The 13,944-nt window shown below is 27.1% G+C and overlaps 1 protein-coding gene across 3 annotated transcripts; it reads right to left on the bottom strand.

The window, feature by feature from the left end:
• Window positions 1–834: 834 nt before the first annotated feature.
• On the bottom strand, window positions 835–11,977 carry LOC112591416 (E3 ubiquitin-protein ligase COP1-like). 3 transcript variants are annotated; one of them, XM_025335228.1, is made up of 11 exons: window positions 11,335–11,974; window positions 10,561–10,676; window positions 6,587–6,750; window positions 6,352–6,520; window positions 5,750–5,855; window positions 5,492–5,672; window positions 5,277–5,423; window positions 1,605–1,796; window positions 1,364–1,513; window positions 1,168–1,244; window positions 835–1,082 (listed from the first exon to the last, which is right to left on the bottom strand). In XM_025335228.1, exons 1-11 carry the CDS (start codon window positions 11,443–11,445, stop codon window positions 930–932), a joined length of 1,566 nt encoding a protein of 521 aa, XP_025191013.1. In that variant the 5' UTR covers window positions 11,446–11,974; the 3' UTR covers window positions 835–929. The 3 variants fall into 3 exon arrangements, with proteins under 3 accessions (XP_025191013.1, XP_025191014.1, XP_025191012.1); XM_025335229.1 differs by having other exon boundaries at window positions 930–1,082; window positions 5,750–5,852; window positions 11,335–11,977; XM_025335227.1 differs by lacking the exons at window positions 835–1,082; window positions 1,168–1,244; window positions 1,364–1,513; ... (5 more) ...; window positions 6,587–6,750; window positions 11,335–11,974 and adding an exon at window positions 7,228–9,216 and having other exon boundaries at window positions 10,561–10,649.
• Between the last annotated feature and the right edge of the window lie 1,967 nt (window positions 11,978–13,944).

The raw sequence follows: 13,944 nt of genomic DNA, 5'->3' as shown, positions 1-13,944 counted from the left end.
ATGAGCCACTTATATAAAACTTTGTATTAAAACTTCAAGTCTTAGCCATAAACCTTTCATACATTTTTAAATATCCAAAATATCAAGTATCTATTAATAGCTGAAAGTTTAAAGATATTGAAAATTATACTTTGTACAAAAAAAAGGTAATATAAAAATTAAAAATGTTATAAGTATCTAGCTACAGTTACTTGTTTTTACGTCAGCAAAAGAAGAAAATTGTTTGATGATTTATCTTTATTTTATGTGTGGACTGTGGATATCCAATTTTGTCGAAAATTCAGATAGCCATGTCAATTTATTTTGGAATTACATTTATCTTTTCTTTTTTTTTGACTTTCAATATTATCAACTAGTTAGATTTTTGCATAAAAATGTAATAGTTTAAACAAATTTTTATTGTGTCAACATAACTATACTAAAATATAATTAGCTTATTAATATACAGGATATATTATAGGTTTATTCCTAGTTATATGCTAAACTCTATGATTAACGTTTAAAGGATTCATCTTATCATTAACTATAAAATAATTTTCATTATGTATTGTAAAAAAGGGATATAAACCCAAGTAGAGTAAAATTTAATTTAGCTGACGCAGAATATTATATACCTACATTAGTTGTACCACTATTTTACGTTTATTAAACATTTAAATATTCAAAAACCATTAAAAACCAGAGTAATTGCCTATAAAATAAATATCATTCAATACTTCTAAAAAATTGACAGTAGAGTTATAAATATATTTTTTATTAATACCAATGAAAGTTGTTTATTTAGTGTAAACTATGTTATATATTTAAATGAATAATGAATAAAAAACTAAAGAAGTAATTTAATAATTAGCTTTATTGCAAAATATAACTAAAAACTGTTATAACCATTGTGATAACTTCAGCAGAAAGTATAAGTGTAGGATACAAAGTTAATTTTTTTGAGAGAAATTTGAAATGAACTGTACTAATGCTCGGGTTGGTTTACCAGACATGCCACTGGATATATATAAACCATCTTCTCCATTTGATTTCATTACTCCAGCGATGTCCATATGAATCCAATCGCCTGGAGGAGCGAATTCCTGCAAAATATACATCATACTTATAGATATGGTTCCTTATTTCTAAGATATATCAAACTTATTTTTTTAATATAAGATCATATACCTTTAAGAATGCTGCTGCTGTACAAGCACCACCACCTTTTCCTTTCCCAATATTGTCTAAATCAAAACCAGAATAACCTGTGGAGACAATAATAAAACACATATATATATAGTCAACATACTGTACTAGGTTAATTAGTTTAGTGACAATTTCTTAGTATTATTAACTAGCAGTTATATCATATCTATTAGAATACCTTTTAATAATGAAGAATAATAGTTCCACAAAGGAAATCGCCACATTCTGTCACCTGTATAGAAGCCAGCTGACTGTATGGCAGCCCACGGTATGTCAGATGAACTAAATACTCCAGTAGCAGCTCCCCCAATTGCAACCATCATAGCACCTATTTAACACCACAGGCATATTTTTTATGTACTTATTATGATGTAATTATTCTCAACTACATGTAACTTGGAATAATTATATTTTTTTACCTGTTAAAGTAGCAAGATCTATAGTGATTTTTGGCCTAAATGTAGCTGCATAACAAAGAGCATCTGCAAGTATTAGTCTACCTTCAGCATCTGTATTGTCTACTTGTATAGATTTCCCGTTCATGGCAACAATAACATCTCCAGGCTTTACTGCACTACTGCTAGGCATATTTTCACATAATGGAGTTAGACCTAAAATATGAATAGCAATAATGGTTTTATATTATAAAATTTACAATAAGTTATAACTTTTTATATGGACAAAGAGTACCATAATTAGAAAAACAAATAAATATTTTACAAGTAATCAAAACATGTGAGAAAAACAGGACAGAACAATAAGTGAGAAAAATATGATTTGATTATATAATTGATAGCTAATATCTTGGTGCTTTATAAAATAATAATATAAAAGAATATAAAATCAGAACTTAGAACATTTCAACTTCTTTAGCGGATCAAAAAAAAAATTAAACTTTTATGAAATTACTATTTAATATAACTCTTATTTAAATGGGTAAAAACATTATAATTTTGTTTTTGTGGTTTTACATAAAATATAGGTATATAGCGGAGAGTATGGTCAGATATATTAAGAAATATTTTGGCTAAAATCTCAAGATAATTAATTAATTAATTTAATAATTAAAAAAGAAAAGATCATTTATTAAACTGTCTATGGAGATTGAAGATTTAGTTCTTTAACAAATATATTAGAAGAAGTGGCAATCCTCTTTAATTTATGATCCACCATACAAAGAAATGGTATTGTATTTTTTAATTTGTACAATATGATCAGATTTGTAAGGACTTCATATTATTGAACTGCATTCAGCTAATAAATGAGCCTATGAGCATTATTTAGTTTTAAAACAATAGGGTTGATAGATTTATAATTTAAGAAACTAAACATTCATATTGTTTTAATGCAAATGAGTACAATATGTTCATTAACTTCACTAAATAAAGTTATACCAAGACCTTTAATATGATATTTAATTCTTAGTTTGCTGTTCTCATTAAAATAATTTTAACTGATTGGATTTTATATTTAGTAAAGAAAATGTATGAACATTTTGATAATTTAAAATTTTCTTGTAATCATTAATATAATTAATGTTTGAATATATTTTTAAATCATTTATATATAATAGACATTAAAAATGGATAAATATATAATAGAGACCATTGATAAATAATATGTTAAATGAAATGGAAGATAAAATAACTTTGATTGGGTTAGGTGTAGAATTATTTGTTTTCATTTGTTATTTCCTTCTTGTGAACATGAATCAAACCATAATAAAATTTAATCAGTTACCTCCAAATGTAATAGTATGTTATTTGGTAAAAAATTATGTTGATTTTATCTTTAGGGAATTTTCAAAAGTTTTTGGGATTATTTATAAACTTTTATTAGTTTTTATTCAAACATTTAGTAAAACATTGTTTTGATAATAATTTAGTTTATTAATTAACTTATAAAGTTTAAGAGACTTATTTTTTTATTATAAAATGTATTCATAATGATCCAATTAATATTGTTGAGATATTTATTAAAGTTATTATAGTCAAAAATTAAAATATAGAGAAGACCAACTGTGAATATTATTAAAATTAAAATTAAAATTTGGCTGAGTGATAATGATAAAAAGGTACTAAAATGTGATTTTGATTAGAAGAATTAATAGTCAAATACTTGTCAAACATTAAATCAAAAATGGAATCAAATTAATTTATATAATCATTTATTTGATATGAATTAAGCAAAGAAAAACTGGCATGTATCATATTGGCCTTTTGCAATTAAATACCACTATATTTAAGCCCAAAGTCATTATTAAAAAATTTAGTGCTTGTTAGGTTATATTACTTGAATAATATTAAATGAAAATTGATATCAGCGTTTGATATTTCTATTGTATTTATATGTTTCATGTACGAATTAATAATAATAGACAATGGTTTAAAAGTTAAAACAAACTCTTAAAATATATTTTTATTTGGCATTTATGGTAAAAATTATATAACCCTGATTAGTATCATTAGATTGGATATATTTTTGACAATTAACTTTTATGTATCTATATCATAACATTTCCATCTTTATTACATGCAGTGGTGCTATAAGTGATAATATTATATAAGTATTTCTAATTAACTATAAATTAATTTAGTTATTAATTAAATTTGTACACAAAAATATCCTAAAAAAAATGCAAAAATTTCCTAAAAACTTCAATAAAATTAATTGAAAAATGAAAAAACTTAATTCGAAAATAATTATTATTGCAGATACGAGTGTAATAATGGATGTCAGAGTATTTTAAAATATAAATTGTAAAATTTTAATTAATGATTTTTAATAAAAGAACTGTAAACTTGCAGTTTGTATTATTATTATTATTTTTTGAATACATACATTTTTTTAAACATTCCTCAAAGTACAAAACTACAAAAAAATGTTCTAGAATATAAAAAAAATAAAAAATGCAAAATAAAATTTGTAAATTCTGTATGAGAAGCATGACATAAATTTTTAGTTAAAATAGTATTTTATAAGATCAAGGAAAAAAATGCAAGTCACCACCAAGTCAAGTTTCAGTTAATAATAAATAATATGTTTCAACTAGAGAAATATAAAAAATTAAAACTATATAGTTGTGTACACAAATTAAGAAAATTTTGATTATAGTTGGGAAAATAAAATTTCCTAAGAAAAAGAACACATTTAAAGATTTTACATTTATTATAATTTGAAAATAGTTATATATTTTTATTTCTTGAACTAAGGAAGGAGTTTCTAAAAATTTGATATACAAATTATGGCATTCTCTCTAATGTAATAGGTTTTGACAGCTCTTACATTGTTGTTTAATTAGGTTTGAGTTAATCTTAACACGACTCAATTTTTTCAAGAGATAATTATTTTAATTTTAATAAAATCATAAGTGTGTTTCATTGGAAATTTGATCTTTTATTAATTTATTGATCTCTTAATCTTTATTGTCTGAAAGCAAAAAGTTAAGACAATTAAGTATAATTTTACATGATCTGGACATCTAGTTAATCAATTTTGAGCTTGATTGATTTGAAAATGTATAGGGTTAAAAATTTATGAACTAGATGGGTTTGATTTTAAAATTTGAACATTTTAACTTGGAACTTCAGTAAATGACTCACAGTATTAAGAAAAATAATATATAATTTAAAATTTGTATTGAATTATTTAAATCTCTAAATTACTTATCATGTTTAGTTAATTAATTTTGTATTCATGTATTAATTTGAATTGTATGTTAACCAAACATTAAAACAATATTAATATATTTATAATTTTTTCCAATGAAGAATCTTGGCGTTCGTTGAAGTATTTAGTAAAAGATGTTTATTTCTATTGTTTTTTAACTGGGGTATCCACTTTAATTTTGATTATATTTATTATATTAGATTATATAATTTTAAAAGTATTGAAATTTAGATTGAATAAATTGAGATAAATGAACAATATTTACAGATATCTGATCGGTACATTGGACCAAACTGTATTTCATATTTACATATATGTTTAATATTTTTTCCTCTAAACTATCATAATAATAATTTACACATATAGACTGCGTAAAATTAATTTAACTATTATAAATTAATACTTATATATTATTTACTTACCAATTACATTGACTGGAAGTTTTAGTTCTGCTATTGCAGAGATGGCAGCTACTACATTTGCAGCACCCATCATATCAGCTCGCATTTCACCCATAGCTGCTGATGGTTTGATTGAAATGCCTCCACTGTCAAAAGTCACACCTTTGCCTGTCAAACATAAGAAAAATATTTGTTTCTTTTCGTTATGCACAACTTCAGTATTTATATTAGCTTACCAACTAAAACTATAGGTCTGTCGTTAATGGGTCCACCCGAATAATTAATTTCCAAAAATGATAAAGGTTGTATACTGCCTTTGGCCACATTTAACAGGCCTCCCATTTTTTTTTCTTCAGCCCAACATTTGTCCCGCACTATTACATTAACATTATGTTTTCCAAGTACTTCTTGAACTTCCTAAAAAAACATAATAATTAATTATTAGCAAAACTTGTATACAGGACAAATGACTTGAAAAAATAATTACACATTACTTTAGAGAACATGATTGGAGTCATATGGTTAGGAGCAGATTCAGTAAGCTTCCTTGACCAATTTTGAGCATTGGATTTAATTATTCCCTGACTCCATCCGTCGCTACTATTACATAAAAAGAAAATTCCAATATATGTTTTCACCAGGGTTGGTATATACGCGTATAAAACGTATAAAACTAAATAAGGACTAAGATATACTAAATTTCCTTAAATTTAGAATAAAATTAAAAACAAGATTAATTTCTTTTTTTGTAATTATAAGTTTAAAGTTATAACAAAAACATATATATTTTTATTAATATAAAAAATTATCACAAATATCTTTTTTGTTAAAATAATATAAATAATAATGCCTTTAATTACCACTTATCAATATCAAATTTATTATCAATTGACAATTATTATTATTTATTATTTTATACGGTATAAAACATATAAAACTAAGTTGTTTTATACTGTACGTTTTATTTGTTTAGTACGTACGTATAATACGTGTTTTATACTGTACTGTAATATACGTTCCAACCCTGGTTTTCACTTATATTAAGTAGCATAAAAATATGGTGTTATGGAATTTTTAATATCATAAACATACAAACCTTGACATATCTTCAAATAACGATATTTTTGGAATTATGTCTTTTTTGTTTTTATATTCTTGAAATTTCCAAGTTCCTAGAGTAGAACCTTCTGCAGCACTTTCTGAATCACCCATAGCGGACACAAATATATCTTTGATACCACAATCTACAAGACTACGACAACCATCTAGAATATAATTTTTTCAGTATACACACAATTAAAACTAACAAATAAATTATGTCTTTGTATTACTAGCTGTTGCGATGCGTATATTTTCTTTTTTAGCATTAATGCCATCACCATTTTCTTTATCATCTAATTCTTCTTTACCAATTCCCACTACAGCAATTGTTCCATACTTAAGATTAGAATTAAAAAATAACCGAGATTTTCCTTTTTTCATAAACTCTTTTCCTCTAGAAAAATATAATTTTATTAAATTACTATATTACTAAACTAAATTGTATTAAAATGGACTGGAAATAAGAAATTAACCACAAAGTTATAAAAATTACTATAATCATATTATATAATTATATAAATATATTTCTAGTAAATTTGCATTCACATTAAACTGTTTATCTACATAAAATATTTTCAACACAATTATAATCAGCTAATAGTAATAATAATAATGATAATAATAACCATAAAAATATAAATTTATCTATAATATAAATACTATATAGGACATTGGACATTTGGCTTATGGAAGCACACAAATTCACGGATACTTAATATTGGTATATCTAAATTTATCAATATAACATAAAAATATTTAAACATACACTTTGTCAATGATGTACATATAATATAACACAAAATATCACACTATTCCAAAATATATTGCATACAAATGAGATAAATAGACAATTTTACATACAAATAAATAATAAAATTAACTAACTTTTAAAAATGTACAATTTTATGGTGATAATGAAATGATTCATAGAATTATTTAAGTTCAAGAACTTTAATGATTCCTTGACTATTAGCAGCCATGAGTATGTTGGATGTTTGACGCCAGCAAACAGCCGAAACAAATTCATTAACGTCATCATCTCTTCGTCTATCTTTTTCTTCTTCTGATGCACTCAAAATTGGGTTATTTGCTTCAAATTTAAATGTAAATAATTTTCTTTGTAATCCCTTATAGTAAATATAAAGTGAATTATTTTCAGACCCACAAGCTATGTAATCACCATCGGTAGCTAAGCCAACAAAATTTTTTTCATTTACATGACCAATAAAAGAACGAACACATCCTTCGTGGGCTTCATTAACATTCCATAGTTTTAACTGACTATCAGTTGATGCAGAAACCATTTCCTTACCATTTAAGAACTTAACATATGACACGGCTTTTTTGTGCCCTTTGAATATAGCTAAAGCACGTTTAGCATGTCGTAAATCATAATAATGAACACAATGATCAGCAGAGCCAAATGCAAGGTAAGAAGCACCAATTGGATTGAACTTGACACAACAAACATTGGCTTTTGCTTCAAGACATGCAACGGACCGTTCTTGATTAAGCGTCCAAAGTTTGACACGTGCATCATCTGATCCAGAAGCCATTAATCCAGCATCAGCTTTATTAAAATCAACACTCCAACATCGTTTTTCATGTTCTCGAAATATTCTGGTACGTTGACCTGTACCTGCATCCCACACACATACAGCCCCTTCATAATCACTACTGGCAACAGTGTTTTTTCTGTAAGAATTCCAACTAACACAAGATATCTTAGATGCAGATATCATTTCTACACAAGGATAATGAATATCAACACTGTCCCGTAATACACAGTCATATTCAAATACTTTAATGCGTTTAGTTACACCAGCAATAGCGAAATATTCATCATCTTTATCGAATTCAATACTTGAAACTATAGTTGAATTATTGAATATATCAGTGCCATAATTTAGGGTAGCTATAGGTCTGAGGGCATTAAACTTAGAAAATTTCACTAGATTTTCTCGAAACTCGTCCAATCCCTTTTCATGATCTTTTTCTTTAATATTTCCATCTTCTTCTGTTGAGTGTCTATTACCAAATACTAATTCTTTTGCTCTTAATGAAAAATAACAATCAACAAAATCATCAAAATGTGAACACATACGCCTACGTTGAATATTACCTGGGATACAATTATTTACACTACTTATTGAAGGAGTGCTATCAAATTTTTCATTGATATTATTGTGTTCTATATCAGTAGCTACTGGTTTCTTAGCTTCCCATTCTTTCAAAATTTTTTTTACAAAAGCTACATCTTTTTTTACTAACTCCACTTGTCTTCCAATCCGGCGCATTTGTGATTCTTTATCACATAATAACCTTTCAAGGAATTCAAAAAGTAACCGATTTTGAGCCAAAGCTGACTCAGCTTCAAGTTTACGCTTACGTCGAGTTAAAAGTTCCAACATTGCATCAACATCAGATAATGTCAATTTCTTAGATTCCGCATTGACAAATCCTCGTAATCCAGCAATTAAACCTAGTTTACTAGAGTTTTCTAATTTACGTCCTGGGTTTACTAGTTTATACTTTGTTACCAATTTATCAAGTGCTAAGTTAGGAAATATATCACAAATGCCTCCTGATAACAAGTTGCCACATTTTGGGCAAGAAGAATTTGTTTCTAGACTTTTAGAAACACAACTAAAGCAAAATGAATGCCCACACTTGGTAATATGTGCTTCATGGATAATATCATAGCATACAGGACAAGAATAATCAGATGAAGAGTTTGATAATGAAATATCAGTGGAATCCAAATGTTGACGTTTGATTGCACGTGATCCGGAGTTCTCTTCCTCCGTCATTTCAGACATGGTTTTTAATTTTATTTTAATACATTTTAGTATGTCGCAAACTGAAACAATAAGAAATAATGTGTTATATTAAATACTAATATATCATACAGGCATAAATTCAAAATCTTAAAGAGGAATTATCTGTAAACTACTTTAAATAATAAACTAATATTTTACATTAATATTAAAAATAACAATTTTTTTAACACTAATAAAAAAATTAATAAAAAAAATAAGAAAGAAAAATATCTATCAAATTTGTATATAATAAGAATCTGTAAATATGGCTTCAGCAATATAGAAAATAATTAACTAAAAAAAGCCAATTAAAAATGAAAAGTAATGAAATATCTATAAAATATATCTATTGGAGAAAAGCTTATCTAGAAGGTTAGGATATCTTTAATGCCACAATAAAAGGAATATGATTTATTATTCATGCCTAATACTTATGACACATTAATAAGTACATAATCATCTCTTATCATTTCAGTTTACGAGGAGCAAACTTAAAACAAATTGTCAAATAAATATAAAAAATTATCAGTTATAACAATAATCTAAGTACACGTGAAGTACCTAAATTATTTTTCTATATGTAACACATTTACATAAACATAGAAATATAGGAAATTAAAACAATAATGAATTGTGTATAAAATATGTACACAAATATATTTAATTAGTTATAGTACTTTTAAATAAAATTGACTTTTATTATACAATATTAGTAAGAATATAATTCTGATTTATAAACATATTTTTAATGAAATTATTCAAAGAAATAAAATTTATATTTCTGTTAACTAAGGAATTTGAATAACAGTATGAGCTGTCATTATTTTGTTAATATTTAATTGATTCAAAGATAAATTATATTTTAAAAATTAGTTAGTAAAATTAAATATATCTAATTGTCCTTTATATATTTTGTAATGCTTTAAAAAAATGTTTACACTGTAGTTGAAATCAAGGACCACTGGCTTATATTGACAAAAACAGTAAATCTTAGTTTAACAATAAATTGATTATTAAGGTTTACAATTTGTTTTACTTTTACTCTGACTTTTTACAATTTGTAGGTAGGTGTGAACAATTTTTTGATAAATGATAAGTTTGGTATGATAGTAATTAATTTATAATTGACCTAAAATTATTATTAATTTTATAGTGTTTATTAAAAATTAATGATATGTATTTAAATAGATAATATAGTATAATGAAATGATGTTAATATAAGTTATAACTTAAAAATATTAAAAAATTAAAATAATAAAATAAAATAACATGATATATTTTAGATAATTAAATAAATTGTAGTTTTATATGGATTAAAACATTAAAAAATACTTTTAGCACTCTTAAAGCTATTAAATTAACTTTAATACCATGTAGATACTTACATTTTTAATGCTTTTAAAATTGTGCCACCACTTTCTTGATTTATTTGGTCAGCTGCTGGTGTGAGTTTCACGTTATTTTCAGAATCGTCAATGTAAACACCAACGACGAGACCTCTCTGTAAAATAAAACAATTAAAATTATTTTCTGTGAATTCAATGAAAAATAAACACCAACAATCTAAATGAGATAATATATTTTTCTTTATAAGTACCTGACTAGAAAGACAACATTTAAGTGTATGAATTAGTCAAAAGACTTATCAATATTTAGGTAATGATGTTGTTCTTTATTTATTATAGAAGGTTAAAAATAAAAATTAAATGAATTTGAAATATAATATCAGTCAAATGTTTCATTGTATTAATCATTATTGATAAAATATGATGAAAAAAAACCCAGCTTTTAATAATTTAAAAATAATAACATTTTATAATTTCTATAAAATATCTCCCTAAGTACTTAACATAACTAGTGATATATACTTTTAAATATATCATTATCTAATATTGAAAACATTGAAATGTCAGATAGATATATAAAGCGAAAAACACAAATTGTAATTTAGATATAGGTAGTTAAGATAAAAGATATTTTAAATGAAAAGTGTATTCGATAAAACATTAAATCTGCTTGTGCAATACTGCCTATGTTTAATAAAATAAATGGGACAACGGACGAGACAATTAAACACAGTAGGGGCATAGCAATGATACTGATGACAGACACTACAAGACTATCTGTTATGTTCGAACATCCATCGGTAAACACCTCACCTTTGCACTGTCGACGTTGTCGCTGTAATCTCTACGTTTGACAACCGCCGGCGAACTACGGTTGGCGATGGCGGTGATACGTGAGAGCGACGTTGATGCACGTAAGTACATGGTTGTTAGTACGACGCCGGAACACTCGAACGGCGCATTCAGACGGGCCGGATGCTGCTGAAATGGAGCCGGACAGGAGCTGGAATGGTCGTGCAACGGCGAACAAGATAGATACGCAGCTGATCGTCGAAACGGTGTATAACGTGATCGCAACCAGATAGACGAAATAATAATAAAAATCTATATCAGCAGCAGCCGACGGGACGGAGATAGTAGTTCGCGAGGACGCACTATCTCTGTCTCTTTCCACTCGGTTCTTGCAAGCTCCGTAGACGCGGACCGATTGACCGGAAAATCGTTATCCGTCGGAAGTCGCTTGCTGTCTGGTGGTCGACGTGAGAGGACGTCGTTAAAAACTTTTGCGTTTCGAAGTCGGCGGGGCGCAACGCGGACGGCGGCGAGTAAAAGTAAAATAAAAAAGCCCTCAAAACACTGTGACTGAGCGGGTTAGAGAGAGAGCGAGTGAGCGAGCGAGAGTGGAAAAAAAAAATCGACGATCGTGATAACCGCAGGATTTATCCAACCGTATCGGGTCTCTATGGTGATAACCGTGATAACTACCACAGCGACGACGACATAGGTGATAATAGCGTTTTAGCGGCGGCGATGTTCATACTATTATTATTATTATTATGACAATTATTTATTGTAGAGATCGTTGTGTACAGATCACGGACATACTACTAAGGTCGTGGGCACCGTGGCGACCTTCGAACGATGTGCTGGGTCAAGGCACTACGACGGGTGTATTTTATTATTAATAGCGTGCAGTAGTCATGGCCTTAAATCCTTTCGTCGATGGCCCCCGTGGACACGACGACTTTAACGTCGCCTCAGCACCGCCCTCTAAGAGTCCGTCGCGACGTCGACCGACCGCGGCCGACAGGTGTTCGGGACGGAACGACGACGAAAACACAATACCTGAACAATAATAATAATAATAATAATAATATACTGCTTACTGCGTCTTCTTCTTGTTACTTACGATCGTCGCACACGTTTTAAGCGGTGTAGTAAAAAAAGAATAGTGCGCGACAGTCATTTAATTTTTAAGGAGTATGGTGTAGGCAATTTACGGGACGAATAGTATATAATTGCAACCGGTCGTTGGCCGCCGGTCAAAAAAATTAAATCCATAATTGTCATTTGATAAATAAATTATTATTGTCACAGTCATCGAAAAAAACATCAAAACTTATGAAATATTATGCATTTATAATTTTGTGTTATAGATACCTACACGCAAAATACAGAGACGCTAATATCTTACTGACAATATACTAATTAAAATAATTTGCTACAAATAATTAATAATTAGCATTATTAATTGTATCTGCACAGTTAATGTACGTTCGAAATTCTGATTAAAATTTTAAAATATACTTCCTACAAAGTTGATTTAATATTTTAAATTTTAATATAGGACTTTTGAAACAGAATTGAGAAATTTAACTGAAAAACATTTTACTAAAAGTGTTATTTATTTATTTTTTCACAATAAATTGTATGAAATAAGCGACAATTGAAGTTTTTGTTATCTACGGACATTTCTGTTTGAACGTCCGATACACAAGTAATCTGATGGTCTATAGATTCTATTGTCCCTTAGGATTCCTGCAGAGTGCAGGTGCATCTTACGAATGAATCGTTCTCACTGTCCCTGTAGTTCAAGTACATACGTTTGTGTCACTTTATAGTTTGTATTGAGTTAACGGAAAATAAATTGCCATTGAAAAAAAATGTGGAAGTATATTCTTCATTATGTGTTACGTAGAAGAAGAATAATTAAATTTAACAAAATTCAAAAAAATAAATTTATACATAGTAATACATAAATAATATATAGCCATGACGTTGGAGAGAGTCTAGGCCCCAATCCTGAAAAGGAAACCAACACAATTGACTTCTTCAAAAAAGCACAAATTTACAAATTATTATAAGATAACTACACTAACTTTACCATGTACATACCTATTTATAAGAGCTAATTGTTTCATTGTATATAACTAATTTAATTCTTTTCTTTTTCCTTGTAACGCTAATGGCCATGGATGTCGAAGCGGAAATATTATTTTTCAAGACCAATAAAAAAAAAAAAAAAATAATATATAGTGATTTATAAAAGAATTATACAAATATTATTTATTTTAAATAAATTCATAAAATCAAATTTTTTTTATTTATAATTTTTTTAAACAGATTTTATCCTTGTATGCCCTTTATTAAAAAATACAATTTTAATGTTTAATTCTTTGTTGATTAAATTTTTCATATGAATCCTAACCTGGTTTGTACGATGTAGGTATTTTATAAGTCAATTGTTCAATTTTATTTAGTGACAGAATGCAAATTTTTATTGTTACTATAAAGCTGTAGCCAAATACATTTTTCTTTTAAATTATTGTAAAATGTAAATTTCTTCATAGAAAGTTTGAATAATGCAACAACGAATTCATGTTTGAAACTTTTATTTTGCATTTTTTGACATTTTTTATTGTG

This window comes from Melanaphis sacchari, unplaced genomic scaffold (genome assembly GCF_002803265.2).
Source record: "Melanaphis sacchari strain LSU unplaced genomic scaffold, SCAv2.0 Contig134_pilon_pilon, whole genome shotgun sequence".
Lineage (NCBI taxonomy): Eukaryota > Metazoa > Arthropoda > Insecta > Hemiptera > Aphididae > Melanaphis > Melanaphis sacchari.
Note: the sequence above shows the minus strand (reverse complement) of the source record. Positions and strands in the feature narration are given on the sequence as shown.